Source organism: Castor canadensis, chromosome 2, assembly GCF_047511655.1.
Source record: "Castor canadensis chromosome 2, mCasCan1.hap1v2, whole genome shotgun sequence".
NCBI lineage: Eukaryota > Metazoa > Chordata > Mammalia > Rodentia > Castoridae > Castor > Castor canadensis.
This window is the reverse complement of record NC_133387.1, coordinates 64,612,340-64,632,315: the sequence shown is the minus strand read 5'-3', so window position 1 is coordinate 64,632,315 and position 19,976 is coordinate 64,612,340. Positions and strand designations below refer to the sequence as shown.

At 37.9% G+C, this 19,976-nt stretch overlaps 1 protein-coding gene across 5 annotated transcripts in view; it reads left to right on the top strand.

Annotated features, from left to right (window-relative positions):
- Positions 1-19,976, top strand: part of Ccdc146 (coiled-coil domain containing 146) — a 130,951-nt gene that overhangs the window by 30,334 nt on the left and 80,641 nt on the right. For all 5 annotated transcript variants that reach the window (XM_074064905.1, XM_074064904.1, XM_074064907.1 and 2 more), the window contains one exon: positions 1,521-1,690. In XM_074064905.1, coding sequence (XP_073921006.1) covers positions 1,532-1,690 — 159 coding nt within the window. In that variant the 5' untranslated portion in view covers positions 1,521-1,531. The remainder of the gene's footprint in view (positions 1-1,520; positions 1,691-19,976) is intronic.

Genomic DNA, 19,976 nt, shown 5'->3' with positions numbered 1-19,976 from the left:
TTTATATATTTCAAATGTAAATATTAGATGTAGCAAAAGCCAGACACAGGCCTTGGATCAAAATTTAGAATCACTCTAAATACCACAAACACATGGTAAGAACAGAAAAAACATTTTACTTCCCTATTTTCATCAACTTGTTATTAGTCTTTGTTAATATGTTTATCTACAAATTAGGATTGTCTTTTCTTAAGACTAGTCCCTGAGTTCTTTTCTCTTTCTATTGCTGGTTTTTGTTTTTTCTCGATGGTACTAGAGTTTGAACTCAAGGCATCACATTTGTTAGGCTGGTGCTGTATCACTTGAGCCACACACCCAGTGGTTTTTTTATTTTTGAGACAGGGACCTGTGAACTCTTGGTCATCCTTCCTCAGCCTCCCAAGTGTTGGGATTACAGGTGTGTGCCACCATGCCTGGCTTTATTAGCATTTTATTTCTAAAATATCAAGCAAATTCTTTGTAAATCCAATATTCCTTGGACATTAGAAGAGGAGACTACTTGTTTGTTCCCTTAGCAAAGATTTTTAGCACAGGTTCTATTGTGTGTGTTCTTTGCGAGGTGTTGAAGCTACATGGGCAAATAAATAGTTTCTATTCTAAGAAGTCCAATTAGGGAGACAATATAAAAAATAGTAGATTTCAATACAGTATTTTAAGGGTGGCTACAGAAGCATGGAAAAGACAGATTTTAGCAATATCAAACAGCAAAGCATGAGTAACCCAGTAGGATAGCTAGAAAGGTCTTGCCTGCTTGTTCCATAAACATCTAGGCTGGTATTGACTTGCATTCTTATGATAATCCATATGTTCCTTGCAATTAAATGGAGAGCAGTCCCTTACCTGAGATCAGATACCCCCAGCCTGGCCACCAGTGCCACCTTTGCTGAATGAGATTTTCTATCTTTGTTCCTTTTCTTTACTCGTTCCTCAAGAGCCTGCTTTGCAGAGTCTCACCTTTTTCATGCCCATATCTCAGCCTGGCTATTGCTTTATGATTTTGCAAAATCATTGAAATTAATTTTGTGATATATGTCAAGAGCAAAGGTTACATTCATTCATCCATTCAATGAATAGTAATTGTGTGCTACAGTGTTCAATATGCTCAGAAACTAAGTTTCTGATCTCAGGGAACTTTAGGTATATTTTATTTTCCAATTAGTGTAAAATAGTCTTTTTTTTAAAATTAGAATTATGAACTTTAATGTAACACTAAAGAGTATCTACAGCTGGTGATATAGCTCAGTGGTATAGTGCATGCCTCACATGTGAGAGACCTGGGTTCAATCCCCAGCATATCCAGAGAGAGGGAAGATTGGGGGGCAGAGAGGAAGAGAGGGAGAGAATCTTTGCAACAGAGCAGCCTCTTATAGCAATGGGATTCTGTAATCCCATTATTTCCTCAATTATGGAAGAACAACTTATTCCAGTTTAATTTTGCTTACTTTTACTATTTGCCATTAATTTTACTTTATCAGTAAAGACACTCTTAAGTAGCTAAATATGCAATGATTTTATTTTAGAGTTGTGAAAAATGGAAGATGATACCACTGACACAGAAAAGGAAGAGGAAGAGGGAGAAGATGAAAAGGATCAACAAGACCTCCCTTATGCCATCATGCCCACGATTAACATTCAAGATGAGCGGTTTGTTGATTTATCTGAAACTCCAGCCTTCATTTGTCTGCATGAGGTATATTTTTCTTTTCTTTACATATTGTTGCTATAGAAAAACCTGAATCATCATCTACTTAAAAATTCAGATGAAGCCAATATGATTATCAAAATTCTCTGTTATATATTTTCTGTAGGTAATATGTATAACTTGAAGCCCTTTAAAACAAAATAGAACCTTGCTTGCATATCAGGCAATTCTAAAGTAATACAAGCAGTTCAGATTCTGATACTTACAAAGCATATATGCAGTTGGCTAAGTATATTTCATAGGTTGGTTTATGGGATAAAAAAGATTCCCTTCATTATTGTATATACTATATTTACTTTCACAAAATGAAGATAAAAGATCTTGTCATATGATGGAAGGAATACACACTTACCTAATTAAATTACAGCAGTAATACACTAAACTCTGCTGCTTCCTATCCACAAAGAAGCAAAAAGGGGAATTTTGATATATTATATATTTCACTGATTTTTAAAGAGCAAAATGAAATATCTATATGTGAGGAGAGTTAGGTTTTAAAAAAATAATCTAAGCAATTGTTGCTTTGTCATGCGTGAGAGCTATCCTTTAGGAAACGATTTGGAGGACATGTTAATTCCAGACATATTACTGAATAACACATTTTAAGAAATTTGGTAGTTACAGTAAAAATAAACTTTAAAATTCTTAAAGCAATAACAGAATTTACTCAAAACCAGGAAGCACCTTGCAAGAACAGTACAAAGAATTCCTATGTATGTGTCACCCAGGTGTTGCCATCTTACCACATTTGCTTGACCCTTTCCTGTCCTCTTTCTCTCCCTCTCTCAATCTCTCCCCCTGCCAGACAGAATGCCATTTGTAACTAAATGTATCAGTTCTATTTCTTAAAAATAAGTCTGTTCTTTTTCACAATTATGGTGCAATTGTATCAGAAAATTAACACTGCTACAATACTACTATTCAGATCTTGGCAATTGTCACAATAATGTTCTTTATAGCAAATGAAACTGTCCAATTGTATGGTGCATTCAGTAGTCATCGCTTTAGTCTCCTTTAATATGGAACAGATCCTCAGAAACTCTTTAATTTTCATAACATCAACATTGTTAGACTTGGCCAGTTATTTTGTAGGTTGGTGCATAAAATTGGCACATAAAAATAAAATATAATTGTTTAGATCAAATTGGATTTGTCTTATTTGCTCATTATGAGATTTGGGTTATGCAGTTTTTGCAAGAATATCAGACACTTATATTCTTCTGCAGGATCTCATTTCGAAAGCACATGGTACTGATGTCCCATTATAGGCAAAACCTAGATCACATGGTTAAGGTGGTGACTTCCAGGTTTCTACTCTACTTATTATCATTATTTCGCTGTTTCAAATGAGTAAGCATCTAATGGGGAAATAACTGAGACTATGTGTGCATCTTCCTCCTCCTAAAATTTCACCTGCGTTTGGCATCTACAATGATTCTTACCCAAATCAGTGACTCAAGATGGCTGCCAAATGGTAGTTCTCTAATCACACACACACATACATTTTTTTTTTTTTTTTGGTGGTGCTGGAGATAGAACCCAGGACCTCTCACATGCTAGGCAAGCACTCCACCACTGAGCCACATCCTCAATCCAAACACATTTTGTTGCTGTTGAGATCGGGACTTGCTATGTTGACCAAAGTGGTCTCTAACCCTTAGGTTCAAATGATTCTCCTGCCTCAGCCACCCTAGTTCTGGGACAAATCGGTACATGCCACCCTGCCAGGCTCCTTCTACAACTTATATTAATTAGGTGGCTTCCTACTCTAAAGAACTTTCTTCTCTTTCTGATTTATTTGTCTATCAGTGTGGATTTATGAATTCTTATATTACTCATTACTGCCATCGTTCATTTTGATTCTTTACTTGTTCCAGATTTGACCAGCATACATGCCTCTAATTAGGCTCATTTGTCCTTTTGCTGCTCCCAGGATTCTTTGCGCACGTCCTTACCTTATGATACCAGAATGTGCTCTAGGTTCTTTTTCTTTGCTCCTGGCCTGGAGTCAACCTTTTTCTTGGAAGTGGAAAATGATATTTGGAATGTAAGATCTCAGTGCTGGTTATGATCATAGTTACTGGTGTGTCATTGACTCTAAACCCTCTCATTGGACAGAGTAATAAATCTGTGAATATTTGTATCTTTTCAAATTTATACCTATTTCTACATGGTTTTTGACAGTACTGGGGTTTGAATTAACAGTCTCATGCTTGCTAGGCAGGTGCTCTACCTGTTGAGCTTCACCCCAGCTCTCTTTTTCTACATCTATCTTTATATATTAAAGTTATGAATTCATACCTGATCAGGGTTCTCTATTTCTTCTAAAATCTATTGTATGTCCAACTTTATAATAGGATTTCTACCCTTAATAATTCAATTAAATCAAAATTAAGGCTAAACTTGTGTCATAATATTTTTGCTGCCAAAGAGGTTTTATTAGCATACACTTGTGATATAAGTAAGATCATATAGTTTTTTGATCCATCATAAGTTGTTTGGAAGCCACTCACTTTGGCCAGTTAAAACATCCTCTTGCTGATGGAGTGGCTCAAGTGGCAGAGCACCTGCCTAGCAAGACTGAGGCCCTGAGATCAAATCCCTGGTACCTCCAAAACCAAAACCAAACCTCTCCCCAGGTGGTTATTTGCAGGATAGCCCACTTGTTCCTTGTTCCCCCTGATCCCAAACCTAACACACCCCACAGCTGCTAATCATGATAAACCTAATGGTAACACCATTAGGTGTTATAAACAAGACCCTCACCTTTGTACAAGTTTTCTTTAAACTAGGCAATCCACAACCCCCATGCAGAAGCCTGAGGCATATGCCCATGGACTTTCATAAAGGCACCAATGGTCCTCTCTTGCTCCTGCCTACTGATGGAACTCTAAGTCATGCTCAGAATTCTCATCAAGCACCTTCCATCAACACCCCTCTCTTCTCTGGGTTATGTGATACATTTCTCCTGTTTCATGTATTTTGTTGTCACCTCTTCATTACATTTCACCTGTCTAACACACCTGCATGTAAGTCCCCCAGCCCATCTTGCCCACACGTCAGGTTTCTCCTAGGCAGCAGCTGTCCTGGCTTATGACCACTCTTCTCACAGAGATCTCAAGACCAAGTTAGAAAGAAACCATAGCAAGAAAAACATCACAACTCAAGAAACAAAATTATGCTAATAGTAAAAATTATACCCAGGTTTTTTGTTTTTAGCTAAACATGAAGCGCAAAAGGTTTGTTTTGAGCCCAGGATGGTGGCACACACCTGTAATCCCAGTACTCAGGTGACTGAGGCAGGAGGATTGGGAGTTCCAGTCCAGCCTGAGTTTCATAGCAAAACTGTCTCAAAACACACATACAAATAAGTTTGTTTTGTAAAATCAAGAGAGAGTTTGCAATAACTCACACATATTTATCTTCAATCTAACAATTACTAAGCATTTCAAAAATCTCTCAATACACAGCATGCACAAATTAATTATGGTTATTTATCATTAGATATGACAAGTCTTTGATCCAGTGGATATATGACAGTTTACAACAATAGTGCCAAAGAACTGTCTTACCTACTCTTTTGCACAGTCAGCATTAGCAATTTTACTGCATAAGAACTATTCCTTAAACCTGTGAAATCTTACAAAGAAATTATTTGTATAATAAACACCACTAAGGGGTAGAGAACTTGCCTGGCACACAGGAGACCCTAGGTTCTACCCCAAACACTGGAAAAAAAGTTGAAAGCTAGTAAAATATTACTCAGAATTGTCACATGTAGCTTTATTTCCTAATTCTTTTAACATTTCTCTAAGATTTATGGAGATCTTAAAAGCTTTTAACCATGTTTATATAAACAGAAGCTCTGTCTACAGAATAGAAAAGAGTTAAGATGACAACTGAAAGAAAACTGTCAGTAATCAATATTCAATATTGCCTGAAGAATGTGTTGAGTGTGGCATCCAGAGCCCTCTGCAATTTGGACCCAAACTGCTTTCACAATCTAATGAATGATTGCTCCCTCATAACCTTCTGTTCATATCATTCCTCTCATCAGGGACTCCCCAAATTTAAAGAAAACTGGCATATATTAAAAAACATGCTGTGAAATCGTGAGATTGGGTTATCCACTATGCCACAAAAACCAAATGAAATTCTTCCACAAACCACCATTTGCTACCCCCGCATCTGTTCCCAACCTTTCAGTCTGGATCAATTCCCATCTCCTTCAGGACACTGCCTGTGTACTCAGCTCACATCGGTTTCTGCAATCTCACACTTGCACAGCATTTGTAGTGTGACCATCACTTGATGCATAGTCACTAACAGATATTTATTGACTATCTTCTGATCCTAAGATATTGTACAGAGAATTTAGAGTTCCCCGCTGATATTACGATGACATTAAGCAGTAAGATCAGCAGGGCGGGAACTCTACTGTGTTAATTGGGATGAGTGTTCAGAAGGATGTTGGGGAGCTAAACCATACGACTCCCATCAACAGTCCATGAGTAAATGCTGGATACTTACTTCCCAAGCCAGTCATAACTGTCTGACTTCACAGACTTCTCTTGTCTCATTGCAAATTCAGTATCACTCCATTTTCTATTTTTTAATTTTTTGTTAAAATATAACATATAAAATAAAGTTTATAAATATTAAGTGTACATCTCTCTGACTTTTTATATGTGTTTACAACCAGCATGTTCAGAACTGCATTTGTCATTTTTCTTCAAATCCTAATTGTCCTCCTGTGTTCTCTTCGAGGATTAAATATTCATTTTAAATATCTTTTGAATTTTCTTTTCTCCCACCATATTCCCAGGCAGATCAAGATATATTTCCAGCAACCCAGGGGTCTCCCTCAGACCTTTCATAATCATTACTCCCACAAAAGATAAGCACTGTTCTGACTTATCACTATATGTTAGTTTGCCTCTTTTGAACACAATGAAATGGACTCATGAAGAATCTTTTTGGTTTTGCTTCTTTTGCTCATCATTGTGCCTGTGATACTCATTGAGCACATTGTGTGTGGTAGTAATTTTCTTCTTTTTCTCACTACTGCATAATCTCCTACTATTCTTGGGCTAGTGTGGCTCAAGTGGTAAAGCACCTGCCTAGCAAGCACAAAGTCCTAAGTTCAAACTACATACCACCAAAAAAAAAAAAAAAAAAAAAAAGACAAAAAACCTACCTACTATTCTTGTATAGGCTGTACTTATGAAATTCATTTATCTTGGTATTTACCTAAGAGTGAGGTTACTTTGTCATAGTCTAGGTTTATATTCACCTTAATAAAGACCCTCAAATGGTTTTCCACTGAGTGTACCACTCTACCCTTTGTTGGGCCTCGTGTTAGATGCTGATCCAGGAATAAAATCATTTATAGCTTTCATGGAATTTCCCCAAGTTTGGAATTTTGTGTTTGTATGTGCTTGTGTAAGTAGCACTAATACATAAATGTGACCTCAGTTGTCCATCGTCACTGTGTCAAATGTTGAACTTAGCTAAGAAACTTGGCTAAGATTTGGAAGCCATAAAATCATTTTGTCTTAATGCCATGAACCAAAATCAAAGCATTACATTATTTTGCCTAGCTTTTTGGCTCTTTGCTTTTCACCAAGAGCCAGGCAGCTCCTCCCTTCTATTTCCTGAGAATAATTCTTGTGCCAGTTAGGTCTCTGACCTAACTTAGCCCAGGAGAAGAGACAATGAAGCACTGGAGCAATTGGGAGGTATATGAGGGTGTGTGAACATTGGAGGGAAACACTAAGGCAGTAAATGTGAATCAGGATAAAATATAAAATTCTATAAAAGTGGAGTATGGGTGAGTAGATATTAATTGTGGGTGAGTAAATGGAAATAGATTAGGTTTGTTAGGAAGGTGATCTGCATTAAACCAGGTCCTATCTATAAAACTGAATTGTTGAACTTCATACAAATTATGTAACAGCCATATTTGCATCCAACTTTTAGTTGAATGTCAGATTTGATAAGAATTGAGATATCAAGAAGTTTGTGAAGAATAACAGTGGACAGTAAATCTTAATCCATTTACAAATATTTATACAGTACCTTCTAATGTGCCAGCACTATGCTAGGAGACATTTTTTAATGTTATATGAAAGCTACTGAAATCAAATTTATCCCTTCAATTCCTTGTCTGTTTTCAGCACCTCTTATGTGCTGGGTTGTGCTAGATACCATAGGAACTTATAGACATAAAGCATATGAAATATTCCTAATCTTCAGAGGCTTTGAGAACAAGAAGCTTAAAACGTTGAATGTCAATAAAAGGCAAAATATGGCTGTGAAACTAGAAGGTGCAAACCTATTAATTGGGAGGAAGGATGGAGCGCTATGGAATGAGATGATTTGGAAAGGCTTTTTGCAGGCAGTAAGACATGAGAGGGGCTATCTTGTCCATATCCATGGCTTCCACTAGATCTCTGTTTTTCAGTCCTTGAATTTTGCCCACGCCCATTCGTGCACATACTTGGAGTATCTTCAGACTTCAAGGTACCTCAAAGTAAACATGCTCAGAAACAACTTCTTTAGTTTTCTCTCAGACCTAACCCTCCTCCTGTAGTCTGCCAGTTAGTTCTGTCTTGTGAATATCTCCTGACTTTGTCTCTTCTCCATTCCCACCTCCCCAGTAAGATAAGATGTGAAGAGATTGAACTAAGGCAGTGGCAATGGGAAAAAGGAATTAATACATTTTAGGAGAGACAGCAGGAGGTATAAAATTCTGGACATAGTGTATAGTAGATGGGGTGAGAGAGTCTAAATTGAGGGTTGGAATTCTGATTGAGGAAAATGGCTAAATTATAATATCAGAATGACAGAATTCAGTCTGAGGGGAATGTCTAGTGTGTGGGTTGGAGTGTGCCAGGGAAGTCCTTGGCTAGAGTAAGACATTGTTCAGTCTTGATCATTTTCAGATTTCATTCTGAATGCACTTATGTGTAGCTGTCAGAACACTGTATTTATAAGATATTAACATTGTTTGCCAGAGTCCATACTTTTAAAATTGTTTCTTTTTCTGGGATAGTCACATAGTCAAAAGAGAGTTTTTATATATTTGGTACTCTTAAGGCTGGTGCCAGATAAATAAGTTTGGGGTTTTAAAATTTTTAATTAATTACTGAAAATATTGGTGCTTCTCTGATGCTTTTAAAGCTTCATTCATTTCTAGGTTAGTCCCTTCTATAGGGTTGCTAACCTATAAATTTCTTGAGATAATCCAGAGTGAAATTTAAAATATTTTTCAAGGAACTAAAGTATTATCTGTTTCTTTTATACCTTAATTAACTGACTGCAAAGATGAAAAGATTCCCACCCTCAAGGGGCTTACAAAGTAGTTTCAGATATGTAACTCAAATTTCCTAATGATTTTATAAGGAATAGGAATTTGGAGATAGCCTTATTTCCATACTACAGGTTCTGAGAGATTGAGGCTTGCGCTGGGTTTACATATTAGGTGGAACCAGAAAGGAAACCCAGTCTTCTATGTCTTACCTTAGCACACATTACACTTGATATTGCTCACTTGACATTCACACATTTAAACATTATTTTTTAGGATTTTACAAGTGAACTTTAAAATAGACATTATATTAAAGCAAAAATAAAAATAAATATGTAACATACTGCTAATTACATATTTCTCATATGTTTCCCTACTCTTTTCTTAGTTATCATACCTCATTAATAGCTGTACTCAGAGGATGTGGTTTTTAAAAACTACTAAATTAAAAAAAATTTCTATAAATCTTATTGGCATGTTTTCAGTTTTTTTCTTCAGGCATTCAGGCAACCTTATAAGAATAATTTTTCAAGATTTTATTTGACTGTCAAAAAGTTTTAAACAACTGATAGCTTGTTAAACAACACAGACAAGCCACACTGTTCCCATACAGATTTTATTTTTTGCTACTGTTACTGTGTTTTTGTTTTTATTTTACTCTGACCACTGAGTAGAAATTTTAAATTCCTTCCAGTATAGCAGAAAATCTTGGGATATGCCAGGAATGCACTTAAATGTTTAGGTATTGAGGTGGTTCCTATCAATTCACACTTAGGATTAAAGATTTACATTAGGACTATAAGAATAGAGGCCATATTCTACCTTGTGAAGCAGATTAGCACCCCTAAATTCAGTCAGTAAAATTGTTCACTGCAGCAGTTCGTGCACAGGGGAAAGAAGGTTGCATGTGAGGTGGCCTTACTCTTGGCACCTTCAACATGGTGAACATGAAGTTTGGTTCTGATGGGGGAGTCTTGGATGATATCAGGAAAACTATCTGAACAGGCCATGATTTGGGGCAAGTGGGAGTCAGAGAGCATTGGAGACTGGGATAGAGAACTGGTAGCTCCTTTACCACCTGCGAGACCACCTCCCATCACTCATTCTAAAAATGTTACTGAGCATCTGCAGTACAGTGGGCCCAAGGTTAGACGAGAAGAAAACGTGACATTGGCCACCTATCCCTCATCTGTGTGGTTTATTTTCCTCCTCTCCTTTATCTGTTTTTCTTTACTGACATAATCAGGTCCTTGCTTATGTGTATGTGTACATGGGTGTTTATTTTTTTTTTCTGTGTGGGTTTTTTTTTTTAAAGACAGGGTCCCACTATGTAGCACCGTCTGGCCTTGAACTCTAGGTCTTTCTGCCTCAGCCTCCCAAGTGCTGGGATTACAGGTGTGTACCACCATGCCATCCTTGTGTTTATTTTTAATTGAGTATTTAATAAAGTTTTAATTACCTCTATTTTCATTGATATTTAACTACTGTTATAACACCTTGATTAAATATTAAAAATAATCATCTAAACATGGATCCTGTTTTTTTAAAGTCATTATGGACAGATTTTACATTTTAAAATAAGGAATAGGAGAAATAGTTAATGCTATTGCTTTTTCCTTTTGTCAAAGAAAGAAAATTCTTGAGGGAAAAGTAAGTTGGCTTTTGAAAGTTTGTGCCTTTCAGTAGAGGATGAGCACCTTACAAAGACAAGAGCTGTTTGAATATGCTAGGAACTGAAATCGGAAGTGTAAGAATTAAAATCAAGAATACCTTTTTCAACTGAAATATATGTGTAGGTGGATGAGGGAAAGAGTGCTCTCATCTGGTAGATCAGGTACTAAACAGCAGGGAGTGGTATTAGGAATTTGACCATCTGGTGATGACTGAATTTACAGGTGACATCAGTTAAGTGAGTCAACACCAGGAAAGTCAGTGATTACAAAGCTGTCAATCACGGAAGTTTTCCGTAGGCAAGAAGGTCAGGTTTTCAATGGTTGAGCAGTGAGACATGAGCCAGAGTAGGTAGTCAAAGGATGAGTACCAGGGAGCCAGGTCATGAAGGTTTGTCAGCCATGCAGTCAGCTTTTTTTTTTCTTAAAGCTATTTTTAAAAAGTGTATTTAGAATATAATAATTGTACAGGGGGATACATTGTGATATTTACATATGTGCTTACAATATACCTTAGTTAGATTTACCCCATCCATCGTTCAGCCTCTTCTCCCTTCCCCCAGAACAATTTCAACAGGTTTCACTTTTCTATTTCCATATATGAATACAAAATACAACCGACACATTCATCCTCACTCGCCCTGTTTTGCCCACCCTCCTCCCACTGGTACCCACCCCCTCAGAAAAGATCTATTTTACCCTCCTGCCCTTCATGTTTTTTAAAGTGTATATTGATAGTCCAAGGGGTTTTGCTTTGGTACTTCAGCCTATATAAATATCATGCTTTAATCAAATTAACCTCCCCCTGTTACTTACTCACTCTCTGTCACCATGCTCCCCTAATATTCAATAGCTCATAGTACAGTGCAGTATACTATATTTATATATAGATGAGTTGTTTCAATATTTTTCATTCTCTAACATTTTCTTTCCTGCCTCCCATAGTCCTCTCAGACAGACTCACTAATACAATTTTGTTCTCTCTCACTATATATACATATATATGTGTATATATGTATCTATAAATACATTTAACTTATAGGTCTATCTTCCACATATGAGGGAAAACATGTGACCTTTGGCTTTTTGACCCTGGCTTACTTCGCTTAACATGAAGTTCTCCCATTCCTTCTGTTTACCTGCAAACAACATAATTTCATTCTTCTTTAAGGCAGAATAAAAATCCATAATGTATGTGTACCACATTTTCTTAAACTACTCATTCATCATGGGGTGTCTAGGCTGCTTCCAAAGTGCAACTATTGTAATAGTGCTGCAATAAACATGGATGTGCAAGTGGCTCTGTCATATCCTGGAGGACATTCCTTTGGATATATGCTGAGGAGTGGTATCACTGTCTACCACCGGTAGTCCTATTTTTAGTTTTTTGAGAGACCTTCATATTGCTTTCTATAATGGTTGCACTAATTTACACTGCCACCAACAAAGTAGAAGTGTTCCTTTTCCCCACATCCTTGCCAGCATTTGTTGTTGTTTATGTTATTGATAATAGCCATTCTGACTGGGGTGAGGTAGAACCTCAATGTAGTTTTGGTTTGCATTTCCTTTTTAGCCAAGGATGTTGAGCCTTTCATCATATGTTTATTGGCCATCAGTAAATCTTTTAAAGGTACTTTTAACTGGTAAAATATGTTCATTGTACAAAATTCAAAAGGTGCAGAATCATATTGAATAAAAAGCCAGACTTGTATCCCATTTCACAATACAAAGTCCACCTCCCTAGCAGGGACCATCATTAACAATCTTTAGCCTTATAGAAAGTTTATACACAAATAAGTAAGTAATAGAGTAATATATGCACTTGCTTTTTTTAACATATATAATTTTTATGTTCTTTTTTTGGTGGTCCTGGAGTTTGAACTCAAGTCATCATACTTGCAAGGCAGGCACTCTTGCCACTTGAGCCAAAACCTTGGCCCTTTGTTCTGGTTGTTTTGGAGATAGTCTTGCCTTCTACCCAGATGATCCTGGACTTCTATCTTCCTACTTTTATACTTCCTACCATAGCTGAGATAACAGGTCATTAGGATGACAGGTATATCCCACCTTCCCCAGCTTGCTTCCAATGAAATAAGGGTCTTGCAAATGTTTTTACCCTGGCTGACCTGGAACTGTGATCCTCCTGATCATAGCCTTCCACATAGATTGGGATGACAGGCTCACACCAATGCATCCAGCTATTGATTGAGATGGGGTCTCACAAACATTTTGCCCAGACTGGCCTCCAACTGCGATGCTGCTGATCTCAGCCTCCCAAGTAGCTAGGGTTACAAGGATGAGCCACCAGCACCCCCTTAATTTTTATATTCTTTTTATAGTTTGCATAGTATTTCAATGAATGAATAGAGCATGTTTTAATCCATTCTTTTATAAGACTTTTAAGTCATTTTTAATCAACCACTATTTCAGACAATGGTAGATTGACTAACCTTATATATGCAAGGCTGTATGTGCGATAACCTTATATGATGTGAGCCTTTAACATTTCACAGTGGAGTGATCATCTGAAAAGGACAAATTCTTAATAGTGGCATCACTGGGTCAATGTGTGGCTAAAAAAAGTCTTAAATTGGAATAAAGTATCCCAGACCATTTTAAGTGTACAGGTTAGTAGTGTTAAGTATATTCACATTGTTGCACAATCAGCTCTCCAGGACTTTTCACATGCAGCTGTGAAACCCTGCGCTCATTAAATAGCGACTCCACAATTCCCCTTTCTTCCAGCCCTTGGCAACCACCACTCTACTTTCTGTTTCCAGCTATGCGATTGCTCTACATCCCTCATATCAGTGGAACCAGTGTTGCTTTCTTTCTTTTCTTTTCGCAACTGACTTATTTCACTCAGGATAGTGTTATCAAAGGTTTATCCATGTTGTAGCATGGGTCAGAGTCTCCTTTTTTTTTTCTTTTGCAGGGATGGGTTGAACTCAGGGCTTCATATTTGCTAGGCAGGTGCTCTACTGTGTGAGCCAAGCCTCCAGCCCCAGAATTTCCTTCTTTTTAAAGACTAAATAGTAATTCATTGCATGTTGAAACCACATATTGCTTTTCCATTCATCTATCAAAGAACACTTGGGTTGCTTCCACCTTTTGCTATTAGGAACTTTGCTGCAATGAACTTGAAAGAACAAATATCTCTGTGAGACAAAGCTGTTTCCAGCTTTTTAAACTATGTATCTAGAAGTGGAATTTTGGAATTATGGGTTTGTACATTTAAAATTTGCTTTTATTGGCAAGGTGGTTTCCCTGGGGTTGTAACAGTTTACATTCCTACCATAAATGGGTGTCCCTTTATTCATAGCAGTACTGTGTGCCAGCTGATATTTTGAACTTTGTCATTCAGATAAGGGAAAAATGTCATTTTATCATAGTCTTTATTTTCTATTGAAATTGGTAAAGTGGGGCTTCTTTTTATATTTGACTTTTTAAAAATAAAGTGTATTAATAGAAAATTTGAAGTATAGGACAGCCAACAGATCAGGAGACAATCATCTCAGCAATGATACTTTATTATTCACAGGTCTCAAGAGGAAGGGGAACAGCATGCCATGGGGCAGGGTGGGTAGGGGTTGGCACATGGCAAAGTACTGGGGTAGGTCAAGCGTTAGAAGGGAAAGGAGGGACTGTAGACAAGAGCCTTTATTTTGCTTTCTGAGCTAGGAATAGATGAGACAGGGTTAGGAATAGATGAAATGAGGTTAGGACTAGATGAGAGGGGGTAAGCAGGCTTAGGAGAGGCCAGTTTGAATAATTTCAGAATTTCTGGGGCATAGGTGCAGTTCATAGTTGTCTCATACTTGACACTGAGGTACTTAGGGCAGGTGGGGGTGTAGCCTCTGTATTAGTTTGCATTTGAAAACTGACTCAGGAGAACTAGGGGTGGGGATACAATGAGGAGGCAGGAAACTGAAGGCAAAGTGACACAGGCACGTCATGTTACCAGGTTGTCCAGAACAAGGGCTATGTGGTATATGCATGTAAGGCAGAATTAAAGCATCAACTTTGCAAAAGCTAGAAACATGTTTAATATACAGACCCATTTATACTTCCTTTTTAGTGAATTCCCTTCTATTCTGTTCTCCATTTTTCTATTGGGTGGTTTGAATTTTTTTCTTACAGGTTCATAGGAGCTGTATTTAAAAAACAGGCCTTTACATGTACTATGCATTGCTTTCAGCCAGTTTATTGAATTACTTTTGAGTTTGTTTATGGTGTTTTCTTCCCCATGTGGAAGTTTATTATTTATTGTGCTTGAATTGATTGATTTTTTTCTTTGCAGCTTTAGAATTTCATCTCATACTTTAAAAGACCTTTGTTATTCTGAGGCTATAAATCTATTTACTGTGCTCCCTCCTAGTAGCTTGATGGCTTTAGTCATATTTTAACCTTTGTTCCATGTGGTATATATGTTACTGTGAGGAGAAATGGAAAGGAGATAACCAGCAACAACTTAGAACCCAATGCCAACTTAGGTCCCTTATCCTCTGAGGCAAATGTCCCTTTAATATTCTCAGCATATGTGTATCCAGGTAGAGGCAAACAGGAACACCTGGGTGGCATCAGAAATATGAAATGAGGGCGCACAAGAGTTACTTGACATTAAACGTCAGATTAGGAAGGTAGGAATTTTGCTGTCTAAAAAGGCTACAACTATGAATAACAGACTCGCAATATCTTAAATCTTAATGGTTTTGAGGGAAAATAAGGTCAGTTGGGATATGAGGGAGCTGAGTAAAAATGGTTCATGAATCTAACTCTGCAAACAACTTTCAGCAAGTTATTTAAGTTCTTGGCACCTTTAAAGCAAGGCTAATAATACATTTTTTCAGTTCATGATCCCTCTGAGGTATGTCAAGCCTACCATGGTGGATTCATCCCCTCCTCCCCTTTTTTACTGCTTTTTGTCATTTTTTTCCTGGTGGAAATCAAAGCACTACAAATACACAATGGGTTTGGGTGTGGTAGATGTAGAGATGAAGGCCCTCTGTTCAACCCCTTCACCTCTATACAACCACAGGCCCTACCATCCTAAACCCTGAGGCACCACGGAAGAAACCCCAGCTTAGACACATGATTTCTGAACTGAATAAAACTGAGCCTTCTCACTTCCGCCTTGCAACTTGTCTCAGCTAACCCAAAAGCAATATGGCTCTGCTGCTGTGTCATTTGTAAATGAAGGAGTAAGTTCTACAGCACACCCAACCACAAAACTTCTGACATTCCTCATCACACAGATGCCTCTCCCATTCCCCTTAATCCCTTCCTAAATACTCTAGAAACTCACCTTCCCAACCTCAGGCTGGGTTTTCTTTCTATCTCCACCCATCCTCTCCTTGCTATCTTTGGCCATTTCCTTATTTTCTGAAGCAGTCTTCAGAGTTCCTTCCAGTTTTCTTTCCCACCCAGCATCTCATCACCTCACCACTGCAGACACAGAACTGAAGAATCAATAGCTGGCAGGGGACATCACTTATACTTAGATTTGAAGTTTCCCTTGTTTTATCATAGAGTCAAATCCCTCCCTACCCTGATCTGCTATTCCTTTCAACCTGTTCTTGCTATCCTTTGCCACAAAGCCCATGCTCCAGCCACACTGGGTGGCTATTGTTTCCCTACTAGCTCCTGATTGTCCATACTGTTGGTGTCTTTACTCAGCCCCTGCCCGCCTTCTGTGCTTCGGAATTCTACACATCTTTCAAAGCCAGCTGGGATTCCACCTTTTTCTCCAAGCATCTCACTTCCTGACAAAAACGTGATTGCTTCTGTTTCTGTAATGTCTCTGCAGTATGTTGTAGTTATTTTGTGTCATTTATTTTCTTTCCTGTGTTTTTTGTTTAAGTTAATCTAAAGTAGATTTCCAAACTTTGAGAACAAGAAGTGATGGTATTCTTCTTGATGTTCCTTGCAAACTTAGCTCACTGTCTTGTGTATAGCCATACCAAAATTTTTAAGAGTCAGTATATACATGGTAATTAGTAAAGCGTACCACTAAAATAATCACACTACAGAATCACTATTTTAAAAGGCAAACTTAAAGGGCGAAATTTCTTCTGAGTTTCCAAAAGCATTTTCCACATTAAGTCAACCTAAGTTCTCAGCAATTTAAGTGTTTCAGGTTAGAACCATCGTGTGTCCAGTTTATCTTCTCATCTGAGTCCCAAGAGATATGTGATAGGGAAGCAATAATTACCAAATAGTTTTAAAATAACCCAACCATTTTCTTTCAGTGAAATTAAAGAGAGTCCCAAGATCTAGGAAAGCAGAACTATTCCAGTTGGAATAGTACATTTTCCTGACTTCTTCCCCAAACTTGCTTTCTTTGGCATTCCTGAAATATGTCTGCAGAACCATTGGGCCACTGGGGACCCCATTAGGAAACCTCTACACTAGCAGTTCAGCCTGTTAAATACCAACCTTGTTTGTGAGGCATCCGTCTTTCCTGTCCAACTTCTGTAATTACTCAAACCATCAGGGCCTCTTTAGGTATCTTATAGTCAGCTTAATCAGGTTTTTTTTTATTCAATATAGAATAAAAACTGTAAAAGTAACCATTACCAATACCAATCATTTGTAAGTGATACATTTTGTAAGAATTACTTTATGTAACAAGAGAAAATAAGAACTTTGGCAGTCACATGAGAATCTTTCAAAGAAGCTTCCAAAGTATTTACAAGTATTTGCTTTGTACTTGAGCAGAATGTGTTCATCCATGAATTTTGCCATGTAACCATGGAGGAAAACAGTGTTTAGACAGCATAAAAACTTGTTTGCCTGTTCTGTGAAAGTTGTTAAAAATTTTGACTTAGCCATAGGAAGACAATTTTTAACCACTAGATTAAATAGAGACATTAACACCCTTGAAAATATATTACTTTTTAAAATATCTCATGTCAAAATAGTATATAATTGTGTAGATAAGATACAAAAAGAAATGTTTCATCTTAAATGGAGATATAAATGGAGTTTTAGATTCACCCAGAAAGTCACAGGAGGGATGACACCAAGGTTTACTGTTTATACTTGATCCATGGAAAATCAGCCCATTTCATGGGAAATATGCCAAGAATGTCAGGACAGCTGAAAATGGATAATGATACACAAATGATTAGCAATCTGTAGATAACTGAGTAACTGAGGCTTTTCCCCCTGGAAGTGTAGAGCCCAACCTCCTTGTACAGCATGAATAACAGCAAACAGAGATAAGACAGAAATGCTCCTAGGAAGGTGTGCCGTGCATACCTGGGGAAAATGGCCATAGGACTCATTTATGGCTGTTCCAGGGTTAGTGCTTTGAAAGTGATTAGAACTATAATCTAGGTTCCCTCTAAAGTAGATAACTTTTAGAAAGTATTTGTGAAGAAGCAAAGTTGAAGATCACTAATATCTTTAAAAATAAAAAGAAAGGGAGTGAAATCTACCTCTGCTTAACTAAATGCTTATAATCATAGCAAACTACTACCCTAATGATTTTCAATGACCGTAAATGATTATTTAAACTGGACAGTATGCTGTTAACAAGTGGCAAAGTCTTTTGCTTTTGTCCTAGTTCATATTTCTTTTGCTATATGCCTGTGTGTGTGTGTGTGTGTGTGTGTGTGGTGTCCTGCGTGGCAACACCCCAACCTCACAAGGTGGCATCTTCTGGAAGAGGAAGTATCTGAGGTTCTAGTACCACTGCCTCCCTTTCTCACTGTGACATCTGTGACATGGTTTCATAAGTCAAAACTGGATTTGTGTAGTTCTGTTGGAATACCACGTGGTTTTTAAGATGAAAGAACACTGCTAATACCATAATAGTATCTAAGACATCCAGTAACTCTACAAGAGTATTGCTGGCAGAAGCAAGGAAAAAGCAAATCCAAAAGTAAAATAATTTACAATGTGTCCCAGTGGGAATGTACCTCTGCCCTGTCCACAAGGACACATACCTGAGACCTCTCAGCTGACAAAGTCACAGAGTGGGTGGGATGCTGGTTTCTTCTCCTTTCAAACTTCTGCAAGGTCAGCTTGTCACAGGGCTCCTTCTTAGAAGAGTCTTTGCTCCGTTATACTTACGTGCTAGGTTATCTCTAGCCCATGGACTCAACACTGTCTGTCCTCTAGCAACTCTCAAATGTATTTCAGAACTGAACATGCCCTCTCTGAACTTAAGACTGACCTCCCCGTGCCTCTATCCACTTGGATGTCTCAAGTGTTTTAACTTGGAATGTTGTGACCTTCTCATTCCAGGGCTCACCCCATTCTTTTCCTTACCCACTTTCCAGACAGGCTCCCCATGCAGATTTCTTCATTTTAGTTCATGGCAGTTCCAGCTTTCAAAGTAGCTCAGGTTAAAATCTTGTAGTTTTCTGAGACAACTCTACTTTTTGTTTGTTTTTTTACTATCCACTGCTGACCTTTGACCCACACATTTTATCTGCTCTACCATCAAAATAGGTGTTCTTTATTGTCATCACCCAAGTACATGCTGTCATCATGGCTCACCAGAATTGTTGGAAGCACTGTCAGACTGAGATCTTTGCTCCATCCTTGCCTCCATCAGCAACAAAGGGATCCTTTTTAAACTGAATGAAATCATGTCTCTCCTCTGCTCAAAACCCTCTACTCAGAGTAAATAGTAAATCCTTTCCATGGCTGGCCAGGCCTAGATGATCTAGAACCCATCTCTTGTTCATCCCCAGTCCCCCAAGCTCTCTCTGATCTCTCCTATACCCCCACCAGCCTAGACTCTACTTTTTGCACATAGTCCTCTTGGCTGACCCTCAAACAAGCCAACCACTCTCTGGACTCTGTCACTCCTTTCTTTAGGTTTCTATTCAAATGTTACCTCCACAGAAAGGACTCCCCTAACCACCCTATATTAACTAGCATACCCTGCACTATACATTATTAATATTTCATCATATAGTTGTCTCCTCTGATAACATTTAAACCCTATGAGTGTAGGATTTTTGTCTGGCAGATCACCAATGTATCTTTAGCCTCCTAGAAGGCTTTCTGGCACATAGTACACACGCAAAAAGGATTTGTTGAATGAATTAAGGCTAACTCTACCTCAGATTTCCTACCTCCATAGAAATCTGAGGCTTTGTTGTTTGTTTTTTGCAGTACTGGGGATTAAACCCAGAGCCTGGCACATGATAGCCAATTCTTCTACCACTTGATCCCTTTCCCAAATTCTTTTGCTTTTGAGACAGGGTGTTGCCACCTTTGCCTGGGCTGGCCTCAAACCCACAATCCTCCTACCTCTGTCTCCTGAATAGCTGAGATTAGA